Source organism: Electrophorus electricus, chromosome 26 (genome assembly GCF_041902795.1).
Source record: "Electrophorus electricus isolate QZ-2024a chromosome 26, ASM4190279v1, whole genome shotgun sequence".
In the NCBI taxonomy this organism is placed as follows: Eukaryota; Metazoa; Chordata; class Actinopteri; order Gymnotiformes; family Gymnotidae; genus Electrophorus; species Electrophorus electricus.
Genome location: NC_137522.1, coordinates 9697937 through 9724597, shown reverse-complemented (window position 1 = coordinate 9724597; position 26661 = coordinate 9697937). Strand labels below are relative to the sequence as shown.

Below are 26661 nucleotides of genomic sequence, written 5' to 3'. Positions count from 1 at the left end.
ATGAGAGTATAAAATCAATGATGCATTATGGGCTCCTCTGTGTGAATATAAACGTTCCTCTCATCTTAACTCAAGCTAAACTCTGCCACCTAGTGGGCGTAAGTCAAAACATGCTTGCACAAGTTGCAATAAAGGTGGAAGGTGGAAAATATTTTCAGTATTCAGTTTCGCCCAGCATTGAAAGAACCTACAGTATGAAATCTGCAAATACGGCTCATCAGTCTATAAAAGAATGTGCTTCTACAGTTTTTTTTTCTTTTCTTATTTCAGAATGCTGACTTATCATGATGTATTTTACCATTGCCAGCCCTGGAGTTGTTTGAGAGGTTTGGGTTCCGTTTCAGTGCTTTGCTGTCCGTGCAGGTTGAGTATCAGCGTTATGTGTTTGTGAAGAGACGTGGATGACTGACAAGCTGTCGGTTTTATAATGAAAAAATATTTGCCCAAATCCGTCTTCCGTGTACTGCCTGTGGCATTGCTCCTGTTGTGCAGTATATGCCGACGACAGTGAAAAGCCGCGGCTTAAGTCTGCCCTCTACCGTCGGCAGGCACTTTACACGTGGTTCGCCGCCTAAAATGCTGAGGAAAACGGAACCCAAATTAATGTTACATTAATTATTAATTCCGGAGCAAACAAATACACACACCCAGTTAAGTACAACATGAAAAGACTTTATTTTCTGTGTATGGATTAAGCCAATTAAAACTTTAAAAAAAAGAAAAAGAAACTTAATTGTATTTTATACAGCAGTGACTTAGAATCAGTTAAGACGGTGACTCTTTATGGGATACAGTTTCTTCCTTCTTGATCATCTATAATTACAATGCCTATCAACATTTAGCTATAAAACACAAAAAAGAAAGCCTACAGTAGTTGCTTTAAAGAGACGCGGCGTTATTAAGTCTTTTAGCGTACTAACATGCACTGCGACTAGGAATAAACGGGTAACACAGCTTTACAAGACAATCGGCACTAGAAAGGACCCCAGAGGCTGGCCAGTTCTACAGCTGGTTACAAATGTATCTATTTGTCAATAGCCTAGCATTAAGCAGAAGTAGGAGAAGCTTCCCACACCCAGGTCATGAGATATATTTGAAACGGTGTGTGTGTGTGTGGGCAGTGACCACTTGGGACAGAATCTTAGCATTATCAGTATCTAAATGAGCGGTGACACATTCGAGACCTGCACTAGTGGTACCATAGCACTCGCACAAACACAAGAGACCGATAAATAAATAAATAACGACGCGTATGTGCACGGCGTCCATACTCGCATGCTCCTAGTTTAAATGCCCGTTAAAATTTCCCCGTGTCCAAAAATTACTCAATTCTAAGACGAGACGTTAAACATTCCGCAGCAGGCTAAGATAAGCTGTCGGCGTCCTTGTTTTTCTCATTGTAATTAAGAGTGTCTTCGCCGTTTCAAATAACATATTAGCGCTCCATCTGCATGTTGTGCAAATGTTGTTTTAATCAACTGTTCCAGCTGCGAGGCTCCGTATATGGGCTGGATTGAATTCTGCACGGCTGTCAGCAAGTATCTGACATTAACAAAGCCGAACAGTTTACAACAGCATCACCTTCAAAGCCCCGGGTTTATCCTCCTGTGTCCCCCATTTCCGCGGGACGCTAATTAATCTGTGCGAGCACACTGGAAGCGTTCACCTTTCGTTTAAACTGCGAGACGAGTCCTTTATCTACAGTTTGAAGAGCAGCATTCAAAGATTGGCAAACAAACTCGTCCTTCTTAAGGTTTTCATCAGTAGTATTGTTTAGTGAACAAACCATACGCATATACATTGCGAGAAAAAAAAAAAAAGATTATTGGGCTCTTTCGCGACAGATGTGTAACTTATTCCTTAGCAAACACGACCGTGTTGTCAATGTGGACTGTACCTGAAAATGTATCCGTATTTTATGTGGACCTATAGTACAATTGCACATTCTGTGGAGACGAATGTGCAGACGCTAGACTCCAGACATAATTACAAATGATGTGTTTAATGGTGCCATGCATGTTTACTTAGAAAAAATGGTGTGATGTTCCTCCCTGTAAATGACGAAAGGGATTAACAGATTTCAACCCTTTTCACCAAACACACTAAAGTGACGTTTTGTTCAGGTCAACTTTGACAGGCAGAGGCCCCGCCTCTTTTCCCTCCTCCGATTGGCCAATTGTCACAGCGATCACTGGAGTCAAGTGGTAGGGGTTGACCTTCGGCATGTCGTCCAGAAACTCCTTATCTCCATTGATGCTCAGCTGTAGCAGAAAATCAGCCAATGAGCACAGCCTCCAAGATTAATTTGCAGATTCCTGAGGATGTTTCTCTATAGTCCTAATGCAAGCACACTCATGGTGTATGTATATACTGTAACATGTATAATTACATCCAGCCTTAGTAGGATGTGTTATATTTTCATTAAACAAAGCAAAATTGCCAATGTTAAATTAACGCCTACACTATCTGACAGTGTGTTTGACAACACTTGGCTCACAGTGTGAGAAAGCACATTGTAAAGCTAAAATAGGATAGATAATACTATATCCAAATGCTTAAAATATCTGTTACAACAGCAAATAAGAACTTGGGAGCTCAGTAGAAAGAGGTCCTTGACGTATGCCTGTGTGTGCGTGTTTGCGCACCTGAGTCTTGACGTGCTGCTCGGGTGCGGTGACTAGGCTGGCACAGCTCAGCCACAGCATCACCATGATGGACAAGAAGAGACACGCTGCAAGTATCCAGCGTGGCAGCCCCGAACGCCTACGAGGGGGAAAGAGACCGAGACCGAAGGCCCCGATGTCCCGTCATCCCATGTCCCATATGCCCTTCCATAACGCCACACGCCCCCGACAGGCCACGGCAGAGTCGAAAGCAGCCCAGCTTCCCTCACCTTGCCATGCATCCCAGGAAGTCGTGCTCGGCAGCGGGGTCCTCGGCGTGCTGGACGCCACGCTTGCCCTTCCCCGACGCCTTTGCCGCATTCCTCTCCCCGTGCGCCCTTCCTCCTGCAGGGATGCACAGGCAGCACTTTGAGCCGACGCTCATCGATTTGGTGACCTGCGAGGGAGCTACGGAATTACGCAGGGAGCCGTTCCGAATTAAAGCGGAGCCAGAGGAATGTCAACTGCGCCTGTTGCCCCAGAGCTGAGTTTACAGAGGAGGAGAGAGCTGTCAGCGGTCTCACAACCCCCCCCCCCCGAGCTAAAGGCGCTCTGCTCACCGGTGTGTGGCCGCTGCGTGTGGGTGTTCACTTGGGGCCACGGCTTGTCTGCAACACTGGAGCGTGGGGCCTGCAACTCGGGCAAGGAGTACTCGATCTCGGGCTGGCTCTGGAACACCAGACAAACACAAGCAAGCGAGGGAGAGCGTTTCAAGTGTTAAGGAGAGAGGTTTCTGAACAAGGCAGCAAGCCGGGAAAAGGACTCCTTCGTTGCAAACTGCTGAAATTCCGTTTGACTCTAAAGAGGCACAGGACGGGTTGCTGAGTGGCCAGGACATTGTGCAAACAGCGACAGGAAGTCTTGGTTTCCACAGTGTCATGGTTTCCATGACCACGGCCTTGGTTGCACCGCCCTACTCTCCCTCTCCTTAATGCACATCACCTGTGTCTTGTTATCCACGCAATCACTGCCTATATATAGTCACTGTGTTCCCACATTGGTTTTGGGAAGTCTTGTTTGTGCTGTATGCTTGCCTTTTCTATCTCTGCACCATCTCTGTCAATAGTAACCGCGGTCGAGCACTTGCGTGTTAGCTCCTGTATCCTAATCTTCGGTTGATGCACATAGCATGCGTAGTGACACGAAAATTGCACGGAAGAATTGCTCGGAGCAGAATTTGAACCAACACAAGGCTTTTTCTGTATCAGCAACAGAAATGTAGTCATAACCACCCATGAAACTACTATTCACTACTACACAAAATATTTACAATAATTGGTTTAGTTTTGCACACTCCAGGTTTGGTTCAGTAACTACATAAAGAGCAAGTTAAGGGTGTGTAACCCAATGGACGAATGGAGGCTGGAGAGTCTGGTGATCCTCTGGAGCGTAAAGGGTTAACCTCTGAATTATACAGTCGTCTGAAATAAAGCCTTCTTAACTAAGCAACATTTGATGCCTTAATCTCACTGTGACTCCCAGTGAAAATGTTCTCTATGACCTTCATGTTTTTGCCCGCTGAAGGGAACCCAGGACTATCGTGTCCTTCCAGGTTCTGTCCACCTGTATTTGAAGAGGTTTCTTGTACGTGTTTTCCATCGAATGCCTAAAATTTTTAACACAGAAGGCAGCTGTTTCTCAATAGCAGGCACAGTAAATATCTTTCCCTCTGAAATGCATAGGCGGGCAAAGCTTCACTAAACATTGCGCAGGGTGGAAGAAATATCGTTTGATGTATTATATCTTTGCACAGTGGCTGTGTCCCAAGGAGGGCCCAGCCAAAATTTGCTTAGTCAGCCAGCACAGCTTGGAGAGCAAGAGTCCACAAGAGAAGACCGTGTCAGTAAGTCTTGGAGAACGGCTCAAATTGTTATCACTGGTTCCAAGACAGGACGGATCTGTTTCACTACTCAGTGCGTTCTTTGTTAAATGTGTGAATCAATATGCTTTCCTTTACAAAGGATTTCTGGAGTTGCCCCCTGGGAGCTCATCAGAGGAGGATTTCCACTCTGCTTAATTGTGCTCTCCTAAACAACCGCTTTGTGGTGGTGACCTCCGCGGAGCAAACCTTTTGAAAGTCCTCCTTATGAGGAAATCTCATGTAGGCACACATGGGCTGGCAGCACCAAGTCCGCATGACTGTCGTCTGATTGGATCAGTAGGACAGATGGGTTAGAAGGTCTGGATTATTCTTTCAAGCTAATGCACAACTGATTAACATCTCCAGAACTGTTTACATGCACCTTGGTGGTCCAGCTGATACCCAACATGAAGGTTCCTAGAGATGTTTCGCTGGTGAGAAATGTTACATTTAAATCTGCTCGGGTTCAGAATGCCTTATGTGAACATATGAAAGAAGCAAACAATGGGAGCACCGAGAAATGCTACATGGAATGGGCAATTTGGCCCAGATCTTCTCTGATTGCCCAGGTCTCATTGGTTGAACATAACCCCAACCCTCTCACAGTCACTGTTATTCAAAGCCATGCTGTCAAAAGCATTGAATCCAGATGTCAGAGTGGGGAGAGGATCAAAGGGGGGCGGGGGGGGGGGGGGACATCTTAGGAAGTTAAATGTTCACTTGCCGCAGACCGAATGGAATCTTGCCATTAGTGAAAGAGGTCTGATGTGCATCTGTCACGCATTACTGCCAAACTTGCCATAGGTGATCAGCAGTGCTCATGAGACTTCGCCAGGACAAGAGGCCGCTGGCTCAATTGTAAACACTCCCATTTCCCTTATTTGGGCTTTTTTTGTCTGTGAACCCATTTTGCCTCCTTTTCCGCTCTGGCGGAAGAGGTCTTGCACCATGTCCACGTTGAACTCTGGCCGGAATTTAAACAAGATGCCAGACTTCATTGGAAACAAGGATTTGTCCCTCCGCCAATCAGTGGCTAGTGTGCTGTGCGTTTGTGTTTACTCTCTGGCTCTAAGGAAACAGGCTGATTTTGCCTGATTACCTCTGAGGGACTCATCAAAGGCCTGGGGAGAAGGGATGAACATGATTAAGGCCAGGCAGCAGCTTAACCAGTGGAATATGTTGCCCTGTAAGTGCCATTCGCTGGGCCGCGGCTCCCCCAGCCTCCCTGCAGGCCTCTCTGAATACTCAACTGGAATACTGAACTGGAATACTGAACTGGAATACTGAACTGGTATGCGACTGTTCATAGCCTGTGTAGGTAAAGCTCAGGTAGGTCGCATGAAATGCTTTGATCTAGGTGTTGGTTGAGATTATTTTATATGGACTATTGCAAATGCTGTTACACAATTATATAGCATGTACATGTGGCTAGTCTAAGATCCATGATAGATTAATATGGTATAGATTATTAAATGGTTAATGTAGTGGAAGCTTTTGAAAAGAATAATATTTACTTTCATGCCTGATTACTTAAAGAAGCTGTGTTTGTTTAACTAGTAGTTAATCCTTAAAACCCTTAAAATCCCACCATGCAGTGGATGCCTCATGGCCAAAAAAACTGTTCTCTTATTCTTTTAAAAATTAAATGACACTAAGAAAATTGTTCCACGCTGTTGTATGCTGCATTTTATGGAAAACATGATGAGCAGAAAACAGACATGTCTCCTTTTATGAACTGGTTGTCTCTCCTTATAAACGCAAAACCATCAACATCACACTTGCTACGAGTACTCTCCCATCCCCCCCCCAAAAAAAGAAGCTTTCTTTCCTCCCTTTAGATGCCTGGTGCAAAAAACCCAGCCCATTATTGGCCTGCTTCGGCCAACCGCAATGACGTATATTTTGAGAACGCGTTAGTCCCGTAGACACACTTTAATGCCAGCCTCACTTCAGACATTAGATTTCTATAGGGCTGTCACCCACCTCCCCACCCCCAGCTAGTGTCTTGCCAAACTCAGTATTTTAAGTGACTGGCTGTATGCCAGCCACACACTAAACGCACACTGGTTTGACTGAGTGATGGCTCTCTTTCTCACTTCCCCATGCCCCTGGATACGAAGATGGCCTCGCGATGGCTTAATTCTGTATTCTTGTATCCGTTTCGCTAAACACCAGCTTCATCTTAGCTTGCAGTATCTGCTACATTTTTGATGATCTTGCTGAAAGCTTATTTCAAACAATTTTTCAATTTAATCTAGCCCATAACTCACTGCTCCAAAGCCTGAACTGAAAACCTGAGCGTGACCCCTGGGGAGATGTGAGCTCCTTCAGGTGGTGGGTGTTTGGAAGTACATGAGTTTTTATGCCACAGTTTGGCAACCGCAGCCATGTCCGTTAAACACTAAAGATTCAGGTAAAAACGTTTCAAGTAACTATCAAAAAATCTGTTTTTTTGTTTTGCTCTTCGTAAATAGAGATTTTGAGTGCTCTGTGTTAAGAACTCGCCTGGAAGACGACCACCTTGCCGTCATCGGCCTGCAGGTAGAAGGTCCAAGTGGAGGAGATGAAGCTTTGCGCAGAGCTGACAATGTCATTGCACCAGCTGGACACCGCATCCATCACTGAGACTGGCTTGGGACGGTTAGTCAGGGCCTTGAGCTGCAGAGTAGATCCCCAGGCTATTGGTTAGGCATGTGATGCGTAGGCCAAGTGGATACAAATGCAAAAAAACCCCAAAAAAAAACCCTCAACCCCCCCCCAAATCAGTGATTGAACATGGACACTTACTTTCCTGCGTTTGATCTCGGGCTCGGCCGGCTGGCTAGAACAGCCCGTGCTGCAAGCCTCCTGCTCCAGTAACTTAGTGTATGCCTCCTGGCATGCTGTATACATGCACGTGCACACACACACACACACACACACACACACACACACACACACACACACACACACACACACACACACACACACACACACACACACACACACACACACACACACACACACACACACGGTTAGCTGTCAGTCACCTCCGTGCCCATTCCTACAGGCTGGATGTCATCAGTATTAGCAAACATCTGAGCATCTGCCTCTCACAACAGGGCACGTAATTGATTTTCAATTAAGCAGCCTCTCCCAGGCTGGGCAGAGTTTCCAACAGAAACTGCCCTCACAAAGAGCTGTTTGCTGCAAGCGCACACCTGCTAGGGAAAAAAAAACAAGACAAAGATGAATGTTTTGAGCCTTGCAAAAACTAATAATATAGGATGTGACAGGATGCTATTTGCAGAGACACCGTGACGCAAGTGTATAGCGCCTCAGTGCGATCTTCTCATGCGTAAGCTCCACAGAGCCACCAGAGCAGGTGTGCCCAAGGTCTTACCTCCCTGACACTCCTCCTTGCTGTTGTTGAAGCCGGTGTCACCATTCACGAACTGGCAGATGGAGTAGAGGCGGCAACCACGATGGCACGCACTCATGATGGAGTCCTACAGGAATGCAAGGAAATCAACAGCCACCTAATGCTTTAAACTGTGATGAGAAATGATTGCAGACATAGATCTTATGTAATTAAAATGTGTTAATGACTATACAATGTCAAAGGGATGCGAGATCATTTAAGAAAGTACTACTGCATACAGAGTCCTGGCTCTGGTTCCTGCATCTTTGGCATTTCTATACTATGAGTCATGGTAGAATTATTAAATTTGTTTACTACGCAAAAAAAAATAAAAATAAAATAAATAAACACACACACACATACATATATATATATATATATATATATATATATATATATATATGTGTGTGTGTGTGTGTGTGTGTGTGTGTGTGTGTGTGTATATATATATATATATATATATATATATATATATATATATATATATATATATATATATATATATATATATATATATATAACTTTATTATATACCACAGTGTGGTACTAGCATATTGCACACTGTCACTGGAGAAAACAATTCCCATATAATAAATGGATGTAGTAAAGATGCTGATATTGTAAACAGAAACTCAAAGGCCCTGTGAGTGCAATGTGGGGGTGGCTAGTTTGAATCTTGTTTATATTAGGATTATTTGCATAAAACAAATAGAGATCTGATTTTATCAGGATATTTAGCAATATTGAATAATAACAACACACACATATCTATACATGTGTAATTCAGTTTTCCACAATCTATTAATGCCACAAAGCTGAACTTATTGAGAGGCATAATTTAAATGAGAATTTATTAATGCTATGCCCACTCACTAGTTTTCAGCAGTGTCAGCGCCTACTGTGGCCTACAGTACGACGACCATTCAGAGAGAATCCTCTGGACTGCCACAGGATCATTTTACTGCCTGGCCTAATTCCCGTAGATTACATAATAGTACAAGCTGCTTTCTTTCTTTTCGAAATAAAACAATTGGCTACATAATTCCTGGTTGAAGTTGTGACGTTTTAATCAAACAAACAGCGCCGACAGACGGTGGTCAAGAAAACATCAAGAACATAATTTATTTATCTTGTGGTCTCCTTTGAGGATGTTTTACAATGCGTCGGGACACTTCTTTTTGATTTTGTGGTATAATGTATTAATTCACTGGACACTGTGTCCGATATATTATGTTATTTACAGCATATATGCAGGTGAGTAAATGATTAGTACCGAACATTTCTTGTGATTATAGGCTGCGCGTCTTAAATCGAGCTAACGGTAGCAAGTGTCGGCGGGGAGTCCTGACCAGACAAAATCTTAAACCATTCATTTAAACGCTGCATTTAACAGCTCACGCTTTGCTAGTGTGATCATCTCGATCACCTGACCAAGGGGCTCTACAGTAGCCCATTAGAAAATAGCCCCTCTCTACACAAATAAATATTACATTTGGTTATTATTCATATGTAACGCATCGAGTCAGTGGTATTGATCAATTAGTGCGCCTTATAGCAAAAAATCCTCTCCACCGAACTCCATAACACGCATGATCCTCGTCTTCACTAAAATGGTTTACAGGCCCGCATCTAACAATGGATATACGGGCGGAGACAGACCACGGAGCACTTGGTAAATAATGATTTCGCATTAAAGATACCCTGCTTGTTAACGAATATAAAATAAACGTTAAATCAGCGCTGACCGTCACTACATCTTGGAACAAATGGCTCATGACTCACGTCGCAGACTCTTAACGCTCATGCGTCACACAACCGCCTATACATTTCTGCCTGATCTTCAGATGCAGGCTGCATGGGGTAGGGTACGTCCACGCGGTATCATGAACGAGGATACAGAAAGCGTTATATTCATGAATTACAGGCCCGTATCATAACGATGCTCACATATCTACGCAGTGTCGAAATCGAGAATACATCCACGGCACGAGTTACAACCGAAGTTCAATGGCACGAAAATTTGTTCCCGTTTGGTAGGTTGCCCCACGAATGCTATTTTCAGCAAAACGGGTTAAACTGTGCTGCAAATGGCTGCGTGTGAGAAAACCTGTTTGACTTCGCAAATCCGCACTGTAATTGTTACAGTGCCACGCAGCTACCGAGTTTATGCGCACGAAATGTTTTCAGAGAGGTCACTTACTTTGGCAGGGCTTTTGTTTCTGACGGTGATCTGGCATTGCTTTTTGCAGTAACTGATGTCTCCCAGTTGGTTGTCAAACAAATCAGAAGATGCTGCTACCAACGCCACGAAGAGCAGAGAGACGACAGCGCAAACGCCGCACACCCTACAACCGACCTGAAGCATCTTTTCGCCGAATTCAGGACCCACGGACTCGGCGTGCACTGGCGTGTTTGCGGGGTCTATGCGTCTCGAGCTATCCCTGTTCCGATCCGATCTATATCTGCTTCGCTAAGATGCTTTGGATGCGTTGTGTCGTCACACATATAACATCATCACGCACACGCTCCTTTGCGTTGCATTAAGCGCCGGAATTGCACAACAAAGCATTTTGCAGTTATAAAGTAAATAAAAATAAAAAAGAAACAATGGGGGTTTTTTTGTTCGGTTTTTTTTGTGTTTTTTTTTGTTTGTTTGTTTGGTTTTGTTTTGTTTTTTTACAATTCAGGCTTGTTGAATACAGAAATGCAATAAAACGTATTATGTAGCCAAGGCAATAAAACAAAGTCAAATATTATAACGGATACACGACTATTATTTAGAGAATAGGCCTAGTTTGGAATGTTTATGAATTTATAATTACATACCTTACACATCAACAGAAGCTTAGCATATAATCAAACGATAGGCACCATACAATAGTCCAATTTATCATCGACATCACCCTACCTACCTGAACGTCAGAGTATTAATTTTATAATAGCAAGTAATTTGTATGGTATGTATGATACAAGTCATACACTTCCTTTATCTATCATGAACATGTGGATGCGTAGATCTATGTTGACGGTGCCAACTGAACTCATTTTGCTGTAATTAGAACCTGACTATACACTTGACAGCTTTACGAGATCTATTTAAACTTTTATAGGCGGTTTTATGCAGCTAAGAGTCATTTCACACTGTTTACTGTTCTCCAATAGAGAACATTATTTTTTACTAGGACCAAAACTATAGTGGCAATATTAAAGCCGCATGCAATGGTTTTTGAAGCCCTTTCATGTGCATCTTCTTTATGGAGTGTATTAATTTGTTATGAATTCTCGTGTGGTGTTATTACTTTTCAATAGTTATCTACGTATGGTGAGCGAGAACAAGAAAAAAAGTTTATTACTGCCTAACTTCAAATACACTCACGTTCTTTACTCGTTGGCTTTGGACCAAAATTGTGGTCCTGAAACAGCGACAGGTTGTACATGACCAGCAGTTAACTAAACCCAGCAAAAGTTTCCCCCAAAAATTAATGTAAAATAAAACCCTACATAGTTTAACCTCGATTCCTAACGTTTGCTCTTAAGTGGTCAAAATGAAAAAGGAAAACTGAAATAGGAACGAATGAACAAATGAAGGAGTAGTCAGGAATGACTAGAGACTGACTGGGAAGATTTGGGAGGAGCTTCAGAAGTATCAACTTATTTCAGCCTTTGAGGCGTGCACGCACGCGAATATTTCTAAAACTCAAGACGAGCTGTGCGTCAATGTGGTCCTCTACAATGGAAAAGACGTTACACACCTGACGTCGTTTGATGATTTATGCCAAAAGGGGGCCTTAACCGTTTTAACCGAGAAACAAAGATGGATTATTCGTGCGTCTTTCCCCAACAACTTGACAAAAACAATTCACGGAACACCAGCGACGCGGTGAAAATGGCATTATCGATCTCGACGCTGTCGCTTCTGATTCTGCTCCCGCACGCCTTAACCTCAACTTCACGTGAGTAGTTTAGGATACTTGATCAATACCCAGGCTAGCGCGTGCCCCTGTGCATGCTCCACGCTGAGGTTTGTGTAACCGCGAGAGTAAGGGCGCGCGCAAGCGAAATCAGCGTTCTTGCTGTCACTCAGTGCCCCGTGGACAAATTGAAACTGGATAGGAACACAGTGCAGGTCTGCAAATTGAGAAACGTAGCACACGTCTTACGCACCATGTGCTAGACTGCGACTACGTCATGACAAATTTAGCACAGCAGAACTGTAGATTTTGTCATTTAATTAACAAGGTAGAGCAGCGTGCGTCATGTTTTCCTCCTGATCTCGAGGTTAGGGTTATAATCCTGTATTGGTTGTTATAACGCAGAAATAGAGGTTGTGGATATATTTCATCAGGCTAAGAGCCATGGGCCTCCTGGCACATGTTAAAAAGCTTGTCCACCTCCCACCAAGAGCAAACTTGGTCCACATTAACTCCACAGTGTCCCTAAAGGAATTCAATTGCAGTGCACTAAAACAGTCCAGTTTCGGCTGTAGAGCATGTTAATACATACGAGCATCACTGACAGAGAGAAGGAAAGCACGTAGGATGGAAAAACACTTAAGCTTTTGACAAATGACCTCAGATGACCTCTACAAGTGATCTCCCGACTTCTAAAGGGCTAAATCTAGTTCCGAGACTCCTGTTTGCTGCTGGTCATAAATTTGGACTGTCATTTTTTTCTGACCCCCCCCCCCCCAGATTTGGCTGTCATCTCCCCCCAGGACCCAGCGCTCCCCATCGGGTCCAGTCTGACCGTGCTGTGTGCCGTTAGCGCTGAGCTGGGGCTGGCGGCTAGCTCTCTGTACTGGACGCTGAACGGGAGGCGACTGGCCAGGAGCACCTACACGGTGCTCAGTCCGACAGAGCTGAGCGTAACGCTCCACAGACTCAACGGCTCCCAGCAGCAGTCCGGGGACAACTTGGTGTGCCACAGTGACAACGGTGATGTGCTGGCAGGCTCCTGTATTTATGTTGGAAGTAAGTTCAAAAAAGCCGCAAAACTTCAAACTCAGGTCTAGAATATGAGATACATTTTATATCAGATGCTCCTTTTGTCTAATACAGAATTGGTGGTTCCAGGTGTCTGTACTGTAATGTACACACATTCCTCTTAAAACCTTGTATCAATCAGCATTCCTCTTTTACTCCTAATTAGGAATGTTTATGCAAGATGACTGTGAACCTCCCAGTTGTCCTTTATCCTCTATTCCCTGTCTGTGTGCAGTGCCCCCTGAAAAACCTGATAACCTGTCCTGCTGGTCTCGGAACACCAAGGACCTTAGCTGCAGATGGAGTCCGGGAGGTCAGGGCGAGACCTACATCAGCACCAAATACATCCTCAAGTACAAGCTGCGGTGAGTTAGGACATTTTTCAAACTAACACATCCAGAATTATCCAGCGGCATCCAGAATTACTGGCACTCTTGTTCAAGATGTTCATGTTCCATGAGAAAAATAATGAAAAAATGTTTGTTGTTAATAAGACATTGAACCTTTCAGTAAAATTAAGCTATTCCATGAAAAAAGGGGACCCTAATTAAACATGTATTTTTCTCAAAAAACAGTGCGACAATTATAGGCACTCTCCTGGAAATTCTACCGTATGTACTTGTGATATATTCTCTGGGTAGTAATTATGAGAATGAGATGTCTGGACCTTGATAATTTAAGAACATTTTTTCCCCCCTTGTATCTTATGAAACTGGATGTCGCGCAACGTTGTTCTGAAAATATTATGATGCAGTGTAGCCTTCAACGCTCATGGCAACACTACCCAATAGACATCGACACGATTCTATCTTAGCAGTCCCCAGAGAGCTGGGAACTGCAGATATAGTGAGACGAATTGTCATGCATTCAGCTGTTATAGGCTCCGTATCTGCTACAGTTTCATTCTCCCACCCCACCCCAGCAGATGCAACCTAGTTAGTAAAACACTGTAAGAGACATTAGCTAACACTAATACCCGTGAACATAAACGTGATGTTTGTGTTGATATTCCTTTTACCAAACAAAATTTAAAATTGCATTTTGTTTAAAAAAATATTCATTTATTACTCAATAGTGCTGTGTTAAATTAAAAATATATATGTTTTTGTGATCTGACCACTTTGCATAAATGCACAAAGAAACAGCAATATGCAAAGGCAGACTAAATAACTCAGTGTAAAATAAGACGAAACCATGTGTGAAACTATAGACTGATTTAGTGTTGGCTTCAATGAATATTTTCAGCTAAAAATAAATTGATTATATATATATATATATATATATATATATATATATATATGTGTGTGTGTGTGTGTGTGTGTGTGTGTGTGTGTGTGTATTCTTTCTTGAACTTTAACATATATATATATATATATATATATATATATATATAAATTAAAGTTCGAGAAAGAATACATTTATTAAAATGAAGTAACTTTTAACAAATAAAATCAAGCAATATAACTAGTCAAAGGTTTTCATGAAAAATAACAACAGAATGGCATGACTGTAAATGAATGAAATGCGAACCTAAAGAGGTAGGCTTGCATAGTTTTGTTCGTCCAAAGTTGAAGAACTAAGATGGCTTTGAACAACTGAAGACATGGACATTGTGAAATAAATCAGAATGGGGAAAAAAAGGTACGGTAACAGTGGTGTATCAGGCCTGCACATATTCAGTAGTGTAAAATTCAGTACAATCTTGATCCTGGTTATAGCCTCTTTTCACTTTTTAAACGGCTCTTGTCATGGGGAAAATAAGAGAATATACAAATAAAATTAAGCAAACGTTGCTGACCTTCATAAATCAGGTAATGGATATTAAAAAAAATAACTTCACAATAAAAGACCAATTTTCACCATTAGTGCAATAATTTAAGAAATTTCAACCAACTGAAGATGTGAGGGCACAAGTGAATTTCGGTCCCATATACAGTAAGACAGATGGTTTGACAGAGGTTGGTCATACCCTGCGGTCACCAAGTCTTCAAAACTAAGTTTTGATACCATCTCCATGCCAACAAAGTATTTGGAAGGCATACCAATATAAAAGCGTCTGCTGTTGTCAAACCTCAAATGTAAGTGCCTGGAGTACACTAAACATCACTGGAGCTTTGATTGGAACCAGGTTGTATAGTCAGAGGAGACAGAAATAGAGTCTTTGCCAGAGGTTGGTTTGCCTCTGTTGGAAGGCTAAGACTGGGTTGTGGTTGGGTCTCCCAGCGTTCCAGCGAGCCAAAGCATACCCTGAAAATCTACACAAAAAGGGTTGGCTGACCACAGAAGCAAATGTTTACAGTCACTATCCCAGTACCCTGACCTAAACCAAGCCGAAATCCTGTGGGGTTAAGGGCAGATCCCATGAGTACGAACCAAGGACTCAGGGATCTGAACAGATTTGGGATGGAAGAATGGTCGCATGTTCATTTATATGTTCTTTCACTTCATGCAGTGTTGAAGATGACTGTGCTTTTAGGTTGGCAAAGAGAGAAAGCACAAAAAGTATTAAATGTGCCAGCAATTGTGACATGTTTTTGAGAGGTTTTTTTTATTAAGTTTTTAATGAATATTTTTAATTAATAATTGACATAATCCTTTTTTAAAAATAATTTCTTTCACATTTTTAGTTCAAAATCAAGCGTAATTTTTCTATAGCATTTTTTTGTCATCCTTCACCAGTAATTCTGAAAATGGTCCGAACTACCGGTGAACCTTACTGACTATAATGCTCAGATGGTGAGTTTTAAAGTGGCGTAACGAGTCGTAAATTTGGACGAGCAGGTGGACTGAAGCGCCAGGACTCGAGACCCTTTTACAGTGCTTCAGACCTCCACATGGTTAAGCGCAGTCTTAAGTAACAGGTCTTAATTACTGTGCAGATGGTACGGCAAAGAGAAGGAGTGTCAGGACTACAACGTGGGCCAGCCATATACGTGCTACATCCCTCGAGATCTGGCCATCTTCACGCCATATGAGATTTGGGTGGAGGCTTCCAATCAGCTTGGCTCTGCCACCTCTGATGTCATCATCTTGGATATCTTAGATGTGGGTAAGCAGGACGCCTGTGTCTCCTGTATCAGGCTTGCTGGAGTGCACTATTAAATCAGCTAACCAAAGCAGAGGCCAAAAGAGACTGAGGCGCGTGAGATTTATTCTGTGTGTACTCAGGCAAGGCCTCCAAACACTGAACTCATCCTCCGGCGTCTTAAACGGCACTGGAGCGTATCACATATGGCACGCACACACTTGTCTCGGAGTGGAGTTTATGAGGTGTGAAAAAGAGAAGAAAAAGGCTGTAATGCAGATGAATTAACAACCGCGGTCACAAAGGGCAGGAGTAAGGGAAGCATCCAAGATGAATTCCCCTTTCAGAATCTTTTTTGTGGTGTGAGACAGTGGGAATGAAATGGGAAAGAGTGGTGATGGACGCAGTCGACAGGACGATGGACGGAATGTCCCTGTCCTTTCCTTTTCAATTCTCGGAAACAATAAGGTTTGGAATTCACTTGACCCTGGAGGCAAGCTTGATTTTAAAAAAAGGAATTAAATGTAAAAAATAAAACAAAACAAAAAACAATGGATTTATATGTGGATAGACGGCAGTAAAAATAAAACATCTCATATACAACTGATACTGAAATATGTACTCTAAATGCAGCGATAAACATTTTATGTGAGATTCGGTGACAGTGCTTTAGATGTGACCTATCTCATATTTACAATAAAAGCATGTCTTTTTAATGTGGTTTCCAAATACAAAAGCCCTTCATGGTTTAATCATCGGCTGGGGAAAGAGAATAACTGACCTTATCACTCTGTTCCCAGACCAGTTAATCAGCAGTACAGGCACTGAGTGAAGGAGAAAGAGAAACAGTATCTCATTATGCCAAACATTTCTTGTAACTGCAAGATATTTAAACCAGAAAATGGTGCGGGGGGGAAAGTGACCAAGAGCAGAAGAGCATGTGTTTTGTTCGGAGAAGATTCTCATCTCCTTTAGTACCGTTTCATCCGGATTGGAGCCTGCTTGCATACTTACATTTACTGCTTCTCTGAATAGGTTTCTTTTGCTTCCCAAAAGAATGTCTAAACATATAGAAAAAGAAAGAAAGAGATTTAACAGCCAGTCATCCATAACCTTTTTCTCTCTTGAGGTGTTTACAAGTGGTTTACAAATTGTAGCAGAGATAACGTTTGTGAGGCTAGTGATGGTGTTCACTAAGACTAGGATGGAGACATTGACTGTGAGTTTTGTGGGCCTTTCTAGGCAACACTTCCATCCAGATTGCTGTTTTGTTTAGTTTAGTTTTCTATGTATTTCTTTGTCAATGAGGTGCATTTTAACTGACCATCTGACTTGCTGAGAGCTTTCCTTTTGTTGAAATACCATATATTTCAACAATGTTTCTCCTGACGCAACTATTAGTCTTTTTGTTGCTTTATGTTCTTGCTTTGTTGCTTGTTGGCTAAAACTAACAGCTGTTTTCCTCACTGTTTATGATTATGTGGAGCACACCGCATTTCTTTTGCATCTTAAGTCTGTTCTGATACATTATTGATTAGTCACGCATTTCTCCCATCTCAGTGACCACTGATCCCCCTCCTGATGTCCACGTGACTCGGCTCGGAGAGCTGGACGACCAGTTGAGCGTGCGCTGGGCCAGCCCTCCAGCTCTCAAGGACTTCCTCTTCCAGGCCAAGTACCAGATCCGCTACCGTCTGGAGGACAGCGCAGAATGGAAGGTAGAGCGGCGGAGACCGAGCCATTCTGCAGTCGTCAGCTCAGGCTGATTAGAGGGCAATTCCAGAGGAATGTGAACAGACACACAAATCGTAGCGGTACTTTAATCAAAATTAATGAAATTGTAACATGTCCCGAATAGCGGTCTTTAGTGTCAGGCTAATGGTGATTTATGTAAATGCCTTAAAACTGCACGAGGGCCCCTAAGGGATTGTTGTATGAATAGTTAGTTGTTAGTTGTGAAAGCAGGTTTGTGCACGCTGGACCCGTAGGGGAAACAAAATCAATGCACAAAACCGGATCTGCGCGACGTAATGTTCCACTGAGGAAACGTTATTGGTGGTCCAGGTTCACTCCGTGCCTGTCTCCCATTAGGTGGTGGATGACGTGGGGAATCAGACGTCCTGCCGGTTAGCGGGACTCAAGCCTGGTACGGTGTACTTTGTCCAGGTGCGCTGTAACCCCGTCGGCATATATGGCTCAAAGAAGACAGGGATCTGGAGCGACTGGAGTCACCCGACAGCTGCCTCCACACCCAACAGCAGTGAGCACACAGAGTCGCCGCATATACTCACATGGGACCACCAGCAAAACACCAAACCCCCACTGTTACTAAGCAGAAAACTCGAAGCATAAAATGTCAAACACTTGTGGTAAAAAAAAAAAAAAAGGGAAACTCCAACAACAGAGTCATTTCTAAATTTTTAAATCAGAATCAGATTTACATACAAAAACTCCGTATGAATATTTCTGCCTTGGTAGAGATGTTCACACGATGATCAGAGCTCTAAGTTGGAACTGTAGAACACTCAGTTCTGCAGTTCTGATAGAACTTTCCCTCTCCGCGGGTTAAAGCTGAAACATCATGGGCCAATTAGCTTCAGCCCGTACGCAACCCCAGAAAACAACACAACCAAAATTTTAAGCAACTTGATACGGATATCTCATCAGTGCAGTCAAAGCCCTGAGCGCAATGTCAGTGGGCCTAAGGGAATGCTTGATGAATTCTTTGTTGCGAGACGTAGGCAGCTAAGCACGGGCCTTTGCGAGCGCGTTCCATTTAAAGCAGTGGCTTCATCTCAACCGAGTGGAAACAGCTTTGGGTCACTTGGAGAAAATAACAGGTTACATGACTTTCACGCAGCCTGAAGACAGGAAGCTCTATCACTCCCTCTGGTTTGCCGGGTCAGATCATCCCGCTTGTCCATTTTATCATGATTAAGATTTGGACAATTTGGACTTTTTATACCTTAAAATGGTTTTCAGAATTTCAAATCATTGTCAAAAATAATGCTCATTGCACCCTGTAAATTCACAATGGAAATTCAGCTCTATAAGTAGAAGGGAGTATCTCTCTGTTTGCAGTACTGTATTAATTCTCTGCCTGTGTCTTAGTGTTTTGTACCCGATGAATAAGATCGATAGCAGTTGAGGACAGCACACCTTAGGTAACATGAGGATATCGCTTTTGAGTATTTGGTGGGATATTTTTCTGTGACAGAAGTCACTTTGATCCCATGTCTCCTTGCAGAGAGGCTGCAGACAGGCTCGTGTGATCCCAAGTCAGAAGAGCACAATTCCACGCTGCGGCAGGAGCTGAAGCAGTTCTTCGGCTGGGTGCGCAAACACACCTACGGCTGCACCAACGTCAGCATCAAACTTTATGACCAGTGGCGCGTGTGGCTACAGAAGGCGCACAAAACTCGCAATCTGGTAGGTAAGGAGACATCGTACTTTATTTGTACTCCTCGCATTCCACTTTGTCAGTTTATTAGTGTTATGTTTGATTGACATGTTTATGTCATGCTGAAGGTGAATACCTGAAACATGATGCTTTTAACAAGGTAAGCAGCACAATAAATGTACCTATAAACACACTGACAAGACACTTTATTTGAAACATCTGCCTTGTACCTACACTGCTCAGTCTTTTTTAGGCACACCTGCCTATAGGTGTAAATTATACATTATACAGTCTGTATCATTATTTCATAAGCGTACAGGACCAATCCTGGCAGGTTAGTGATCTGGTTGTTGGCTGTTGAGCTGCTGGAAGTTGATCACAGATGGGATTGTTGCTGGGTTTTTTGTGGGTGTCATGACTAGGTTTAGTGGTCTGCTATTTAAGATAGAGGACTAACGCGCATAACTACAGATGGGCTGTAGTTATGGTTTCTAACTGAAACATGGCATAAAGTAGAAACGGATACATAAATAGATAAATGTATTCACTAATTTAAATATAAATGTAATAAAGTAGTTGGCAAGTGTATATTCCCAGTGTATATTTATGTTACAGGAAAAGAGAATAAGAAGAAAAATTAGTTCATTCTTCCTGGGGGGAGGGCGGGGGGCAATTGGCAGGAAGTACTAGATCCAGCACAGGCCAAGCAACATGAACACACATCCTCTGTATGCTCCCAGAACCAAACCAGTCCTGGTACTTCTTTTAACTCAGAAGACTGTTAATGACTTGGATTGATTAGTCTAGAATTGGCTGTTTGCTACATCTTTGGAGCACTATTAAGCTCTGTGCTGTATGCCTCAAGAAAAGCTGGTACCAATTACACTGAGCAGTCACTATACGTTATGTCATCACATTTACTTGTAATTTTTCTTGCCTTTCAGGTACTACAAAGCGGTAAATCTTAGCACAAGTCCAAACAAGACTAAAACAGTTTGCCAACAAATGTGACTATGAGGTTTTTTTATTCACTCTCAAGTGCTTAAGATAGTTTGTTTTGACAAACCTGAAGGCTCTTTTGAAAGTTTCCAAACGGAGCTTAGATTATGGAGAGAGGAGCTGTTATCGTGTCCCTGTAGCAAAGCTGTGTGTGATCCCTAAGAACAAAGACAAAGGAGAACGCGCCTGTGAAACCATTCCAGAGACAAAAGTGCGGAAAGGAAGAGCTGAGAGGTAACCGGAGCACGACCCAGACGTCTTCATCAGAGGGAACGCATCAGGCAGGTCGCAATTGGAAAAGAAATGGAATTTGCCCCTGAAGTGGAGTATCATCTGTTCAGCAGCTAGCATCTGGTACCATTACCGCAAAACCCTGCCAAAATCAACTCACAAGAGAGTGAAGGGCAGAAACTCTGCTCTGCCTGGACACATCAACCAAATATTGGTTACAACAATTTGTTGGGAGTATACCGGTATACATTTCAAGGACCCAGAACAAAGACTCAGCGCACATACACATGCAGGCTCAGAAGAAAAGTGTTTTAAAAAATACAAACTCTCCACAGCTAATCAGTATAGAGGCATTGCTGCTTTCAGATTAAGTTAACAATGTAACGGCACAATAATTCACAGGCTGGTGAATTATTAGCTGCATATCATTTGTACATGTTCTGTTAAAATAAGTGCAAGATGATGTTTCTCCATTTTATTTTTGTATAAAATCTCAACATATTTAAGATATATTCTGCCATATCTTTTACTACCACAAGCTGAGCTGGTCATGATTTTCAAGCGAGCTGTCTTTGTGGATCTTAAAAATGATTGAGAAGATCATCAAACAGAAAAGTAAAAAGATTTCCAAACGCGGTTTCTAAGCTACACTCTACAGGGTCTCGCCTCCGACGCAAAGCGTGAGACGTAAGCAAATGTACATGGTACATCAAGCACCGCCCACAGGCAACAATCAGTGGCTTCCGCTCCTCCTTACGGAAACGGTAACGGGCACGGGCAAGACCTCCGACCATCCGTCTCTGGGCAGGGCCATCTGCCTTTCACTCCGGCTCCTCTGAGTCATACTTGAAGTCCTGCAGGATCTCGCTCAGGGCCTCCTTGTTCTTTATAATACTGACAAGCAGAGTGAGAGAGTGAGAGAGTGAGGCGATGGGTAGACGCGTGCCTGTTTGCTGTGGGTATTTATCCATGATGTGGGGGATGTGGCTGCACATTGACAGAGCACAAAGCATATGGTATGGTCATTCTTACTCCTGTTTGATCTCCCGGACCTTCTCATGACAGCCCTCATCATCTGGGTGATCCTGAACACTCTGCTTTGCCAGCTGCAATTTAGCTGTCTGTAAGCAAGAGTGATAATAACAATCAGACTCATAATCCTTATGTGCTGTCAAAGTTCATAAAAATGATCAAGCTACAATTTCCTTCCATCAGACACTGCACACAGAGGATTCATAAGATATGAATGATTTAAGGAGACACACAAATATATTCACAGTACAGTCTTATTACTTGCTATAACTCCTAAGAAAACAGTTCAACATTTGTTACAATATTTTCTGTACAAACTAAGAGATAAGGGCACAGATATGCTACTAGCATTAAAGTGAATTAGGTTATTATCCCCTGCCAGCATTCAAAGGACATTTTGTTTAGCATGGTAAACGTACCTTGCGGCTGCAACTGGGGTCGAAGCATTAACGTGAAGGGTATTAAAATCTCAGGCAGTAAGACATGCCCAATAGCACAAAGCTGTCATGACTTCTGGAGTATGTAACGAGTCATTTTAATTAGAATATGGAAGCTACCTTACATTACTGAAATTTCTACATTTTCAGGGATTTATTTGTGTGTGTGTGTGTGTGTGTGTGTGTGTGTGTGTGTGTGTGTGTGTGTGAGAGAGTGACTGGAGCACAGAATGAAACAGCTGTGTATTACTTCACCACGGCACAGCTCAACTTAAAAGCAGTACCTACTGTGGTATGATGGCACGAAATAATGGACTAAAGTCTTTCCAGTTAAAAAGTTACTCTGTAAATAAACTCACTCTGTATGTGACTAGTTTTGCAGATACTTCTAAAAGAGAAACAAAAAATAACGAGAATAAATAAGTCCACACCAGCTCTAGTTTTTGCTTTTCTCTGCGTTGGAGCTTCTCGATGTGCTCGGACAGATCTGGGCGATCGAAGTCTCGGTGCAAGCGTTCTTTAACCTCCAGTATTTCGTTGGAGATAGCACAGAACGCCTTCGTTACCTCATGAACCAGCTGTCTGTAATGCCCGAAGTCATAATGGGGTCCTGTCCTCAGATACGCCTCATGCCCCCTGGACAGATGGTAACGACATAACATTAGCCCAAATATGAGGTCAATAATCTTGACAAATACTGTCGTATAACGAGTTAGTTAGCTAGGTAGCTAACAACTATTAAAAGGCACCCTTACTCCTCAAAAAGCTTGTACGCCTCCACACGCTCGGCCTGAAGTACGTAAAACCGCCGGACCAAACTTTTGACATCTGGAGAGGACTTTTAAAAACAAATAATGACATGATTGTGGATAAGATGATGGTCCGAGTGTGGGGTCACAGAAATAATTATACTGCCCAGCAACTAGCTTAGCTCACGATACATCTAAACACACTAGTCTACATGTAGCCGCCAGTGAAGTCTACGATACAACAACACACAATTCAGAATATCGTCTTACCATAGCAATAATAACGCTGCTGATGTATTTCTGAGCTGGCTTGGTATGTATGCTCACTAGCAACACTCACACCTGGCACCAGTGTCCAGCCTCCAGCTACCCTGCTAGCTAGCGACCGCTACTTCCTGTTTACAGTCGCTGAGGAATATTACGTCAGGTCCGCATGCGTACCCTCAGCGTGTCACACTTGTTCTACGTTACAGTATTTGGATCGCCGTTTTAACTTTCATTTCGACAAATGTAATGCCCAGTGCATGTTAGATGTAAAGACGAAATATCACGTACACACGTTACGCATAAATACGAGAGTTTCGCGAAAGGTCGTGTAAAGAGGAAAATCGTAAACATGTCCGGCGCGGCATCAGTTTTTAAAATAAAAGTATCCAAAACGAATACTTAAATGAAAAGTTATCGAAACATCTACGAACGTCAGTCGCAGCTATACCGCTTTGACCTTATCCACAGCTTTGCATTTCTGATTTAAAATATTCTAAATAAGTATTATTTTAGCATATGTCGTGCGTAGTAAAAGATGGATGGAATCAAGTCCAATAGCACATAGACTACGTTACAGATTATGCTTTTGTCAGAAATAGTTTAAAGAGTTAATGTTTATTAATACAAAACCGACGTATAATTTTGAATTAAATTAAAGCGATCTTTCAGAATCATAACTAGGACGTCTGAAAATCCACGTTTCGGGGGTTATTAAAATAAAACTAAATTATATTAAACATGTAAATAGTATAGATTAAAATGTACTGATTCCAGATTTTTAAAATGTAGGCTATTATTGTGAACTCAGCTTTACAGTATTTGTAGCAAAGTGCAGCACAACCATATGGTTCAGCAGTACATTACAAGAAACTTTGTACGGGTGCGTGTGCTCAAATAAAGGCGAGGTACAGATTAAAAGCATGATCTTAATGATAGCTCTGTGCCATCTGGAAATATTATGTGTTTTGGTTGTCTGCTGCCTCTTTTCCAGTACACACTGAAGAAAAGCAAAAATATAAATGATAATTGATGTTCCGCGTTTGGTTCTGCTTTTAATGGAGGGGTGCTTCTGAAACAGACTCCCCAGATGTGTGAGCTCCATGAGGATTTTTAAAAAATCCGTTTCCTAGTGCTATGCATAACTGCCGGATTAGGCTATCATAAATATGTCACATATGTTAACCAATATATAGAATATCGGTGATTGTCGTAGTGGTGAAGTCACCCTAAATGCAACCGTAATTTTATAAAAGGTTTGCTAATATTATATGGCTAACGTCAGTTTGTATTCTTGTTCACAATCTAATATTGGATTACAAAACATATATTTATTTATTCACGGCACTACGACGTGCACCTACAAGTTATCGGAGATATTTATTTGGTCATTTATTGTTAAATATTTGTGTGGGATTTGAAAGGGTGCGTCATTAAAAAGTTAAAGAGATGTGCACCCTTTTCTCCTACGCAGCTCATCGAGGTGGACGTGTTTTTTCTTCTATGAGGGGCGACAGTGTAGGTCTTATCTGGTCTCATTCCATCCGTAATTATGTGAATATTCTCTTATGCAGAATTCGAGACCCAAATGTCATTCTTTAACAACACGTGGTTACTATAAACCCGGTGCATTGTGAAACCCGTTGCAAATTATCTAACAAAAACAAAAAAATACGTCAGATATCAAAAATTTCTTAAATGTCTTAACACGTTTCTATGTTTAACATCTTTTGTAATTTTGATCACGAAGAACGTATTGTGAAGACTGCCACTAGGGGGAGACAATTGCATACTTATCAATCACCTTTTTAAAACGTGCTGCTCGGGGTTTGAGAACACAGTTCGTATTTCCCTCAAAGTCTACATAGGCTAGATCATGCTAAGATAGTTAGAAATATAGGTCAGTTAATTAATGGATTGCGTGCATTCATATAACAGTAGATTAAGACCCAGCGTCAAGAAAACGAAATGAAAGGCGCAATAAGTACAACAGCTGCAAACTGCTTTCGTTCCATGTTCGAGTCATATCGTGCAGGCAGCCTAAACGACTTAAAGGGTCACGCTAGCATTCCATTTTAAAAGACTCGTGCTTGGCCGAACGCAGAAGAAGCGCACGCGACACGGCCTCTTTTGATACGACACTGATCGAGAAAAAAAAGAAAAAGCTTTCGCTGGGGACGGAGAATTGCCGTAGTTGGGTTGAGTCCGTAGGCTGAAGCCCGTTGTGGCGAAATTCATCGGATTCAAATTGATGGGCGCTCCGCAAGGGGCGGAGGTGGTCGGCAATCGTTTGTAATGCTGAAATATGAGCGAACGGAACTAAGGCGGATGAATAAGGCACGCGAAGTTGGCCCGTGTCTGCGTGGGGAGAAAAGTTAACCCCCAAGAAAAAAACAAACAAAAACAACAAAAAACTGGGTTGCATGGAAAGGGGTTTCCCAAAGTGAGATAAAAACGTCCCGCACGCGGAACCGGGGAGAAGGGACGCGAACAACCCCATGCTTACATCAGTGGAGCCTACTGAATGAAGAGTTATTCTGTAATTTCTCAAGGAATAAAAAACTGAACCTGATAAAGCAGTTTGTAACCACAATACAAGACATACTGAGGACAAAATGAGAATGATTCATTTCTATCAAAAATCGTGGATTCTATCGTGGACTGTTATCATATATGTTATAGGTGGAGTTAATTCACAGGAACGACAGTAAGTTTGCAAGAAACTGCAGCAGATGTTTTCATTGACCTGTTTTCAGTGTGATCCGATATTCTGTCTGCATTAGCCATTACACGTTGCTTTGGAAATACGTCTATTTTTTAATAGTTACTGAAGTAGTAGTTACTGAGCCTCATCATTTAGCAGAGAGCACGCCTAGCTTGAAACAAACTGCGCTTATGATACGAGCGTAACGAAAACAACAAAAATGATGTGGGCAGATGGTTTTGGCTTTTAAAGTGTTATAATACGACTGACCCTTCTGAAAGGCGTGAGCCGGTCAGGACTCGCTCGTCCTCCTTAAGGAGCTGTTCAGTTCGGCAGGTGGTCGATCACTTGCGTGTACTGCTCTTAAGTCAACCGTGGATATACCTTTGTGCTCCAGCTACAACTGCGGGACTTACCGTGATACATCAATTCGAATGTTTGATAGTGTTTTACAGAAATTCACCGACAAACCTCTTTGGTCCCCATACGCATAAAAGTTCGTGTTAAGGAGATGTTTGTATACCAGGCATACAGCTATGAGTTGATCCTTCAGATTATTCTTTTAATTCCTAACTACTCAGTACTGAGATTCAGTTGGGCCGGGATCTTTTGAAATCACTAACCTGGTGCCAGGATCACTGATCGGTTACACGCGGTTCTGTCAGCTAGGCCTGCATTGTTCACCACACACCGGCGTAGAGGGGGTTCAGATCCCTGTACGAATAAGTTACCGGACACGCTCCGGTCACTCGCATAGTTGTTTTTGTTTACTTATTTCACTTTTTTCAGTTCCGGTATTACAAGACGTAGACATCTCAGTGTGCAAGCGACGATTTCACGCCGCTGGCCCGTGGGAGATCATGTCCATCCGTGCAATGTAGTTGACCTGTACAGTGCTAATGCCAACCACCTGA

The 26661-nt window shown here is 42.5% G+C and overlaps 4 protein-coding genes across 6 annotated transcripts in view; 2 read left to right on the top strand and 2 right to left on the bottom strand.

Moving 5' to 3' along the window:
• Positions 1-656: 656 nt before the first annotated feature.
• tmem59l (transmembrane protein 59-like) lies at positions 657-10636 on the bottom strand. The gene is made up of 8 exons (XM_035523409.2): positions 10125-10636; positions 7907-8012; positions 7312-7406; positions 7030-7182; positions 3224-3332; positions 2894-3008; positions 2646-2763; positions 657-2261 (listed from the first exon to the last, which is right to left on the bottom strand). The coding sequence occupies exons 1-8, from the start codon at positions 10287-10289 to the stop codon at positions 2103-2105; spliced, it is 1020 nt and encodes a 339-aa protein (XP_035379302.1). The 5' UTR covers positions 10290-10636; the 3' UTR covers positions 657-2102.
• Positions 10637-11495: 859 nt separating this feature from the next.
• On the top strand, positions 11496-20900 carry crlf1b (cytokine receptor-like factor 1b). 2 transcript variants are annotated; one of them, XM_027025778.3, is made up of 8 exons: positions 11496-11877; positions 12616-12894; positions 13142-13271; positions 15786-15955; positions 17492-17649; positions 18023-18191; positions 19179-19360; positions 20276-20900. In XM_027025778.3, the coding sequence occupies exons 1-8, from the start codon at positions 11697-11699 to the stop codon at positions 20297-20299; spliced, it is 1293 nt and encodes a 430-aa protein (XP_026881579.1). In that variant the 5' UTR covers positions 11496-11696; the 3' UTR covers positions 20300-20900. The 2 variants fall into 2 exon arrangements, with proteins under 2 accessions (XP_026881579.1, XP_026881581.1); XM_027025780.3 differs by having other exon boundaries at positions 19179-19364.
• A 121-nt stretch (positions 20901-21021) lies between these two features.
• On the bottom strand, positions 21022-23298 carry rex1bd (required for excision 1-B domain containing). The gene is made up of 5 exons (XM_027025781.3): positions 23050-23298; positions 22786-22868; positions 22462-22666; positions 21594-21682; positions 21022-21455 (listed from the first exon to the last, which is right to left on the bottom strand). Exons 1-5 carry the CDS (start codon positions 23050-23052, stop codon positions 21383-21385), a joined length of 453 nt encoding a protein of 150 aa, XP_026881582.2. The 5' UTR covers positions 23053-23298; the 3' UTR covers positions 21022-21382.
• Positions 23299-24902: 1604 nt separating this feature from the next.
• Positions 24903-26661, top strand: part of cpamd8 (C3 and PZP like alpha-2-macroglobulin domain containing 8) — a 31985-nt gene continuing 30226 nt past the window's right edge. For both annotated transcript variants that reach the window (XM_027025760.3, XM_081708412.1), the window contains exon 1: positions 24903-25750. In XM_027025760.3, coding sequence (XP_026881561.3) covers positions 25659-25750 — 92 coding nt within the window. In that variant the 5' untranslated portion in view covers positions 24903-25658. The remainder of the gene's footprint in view (positions 25751-26661) is intronic.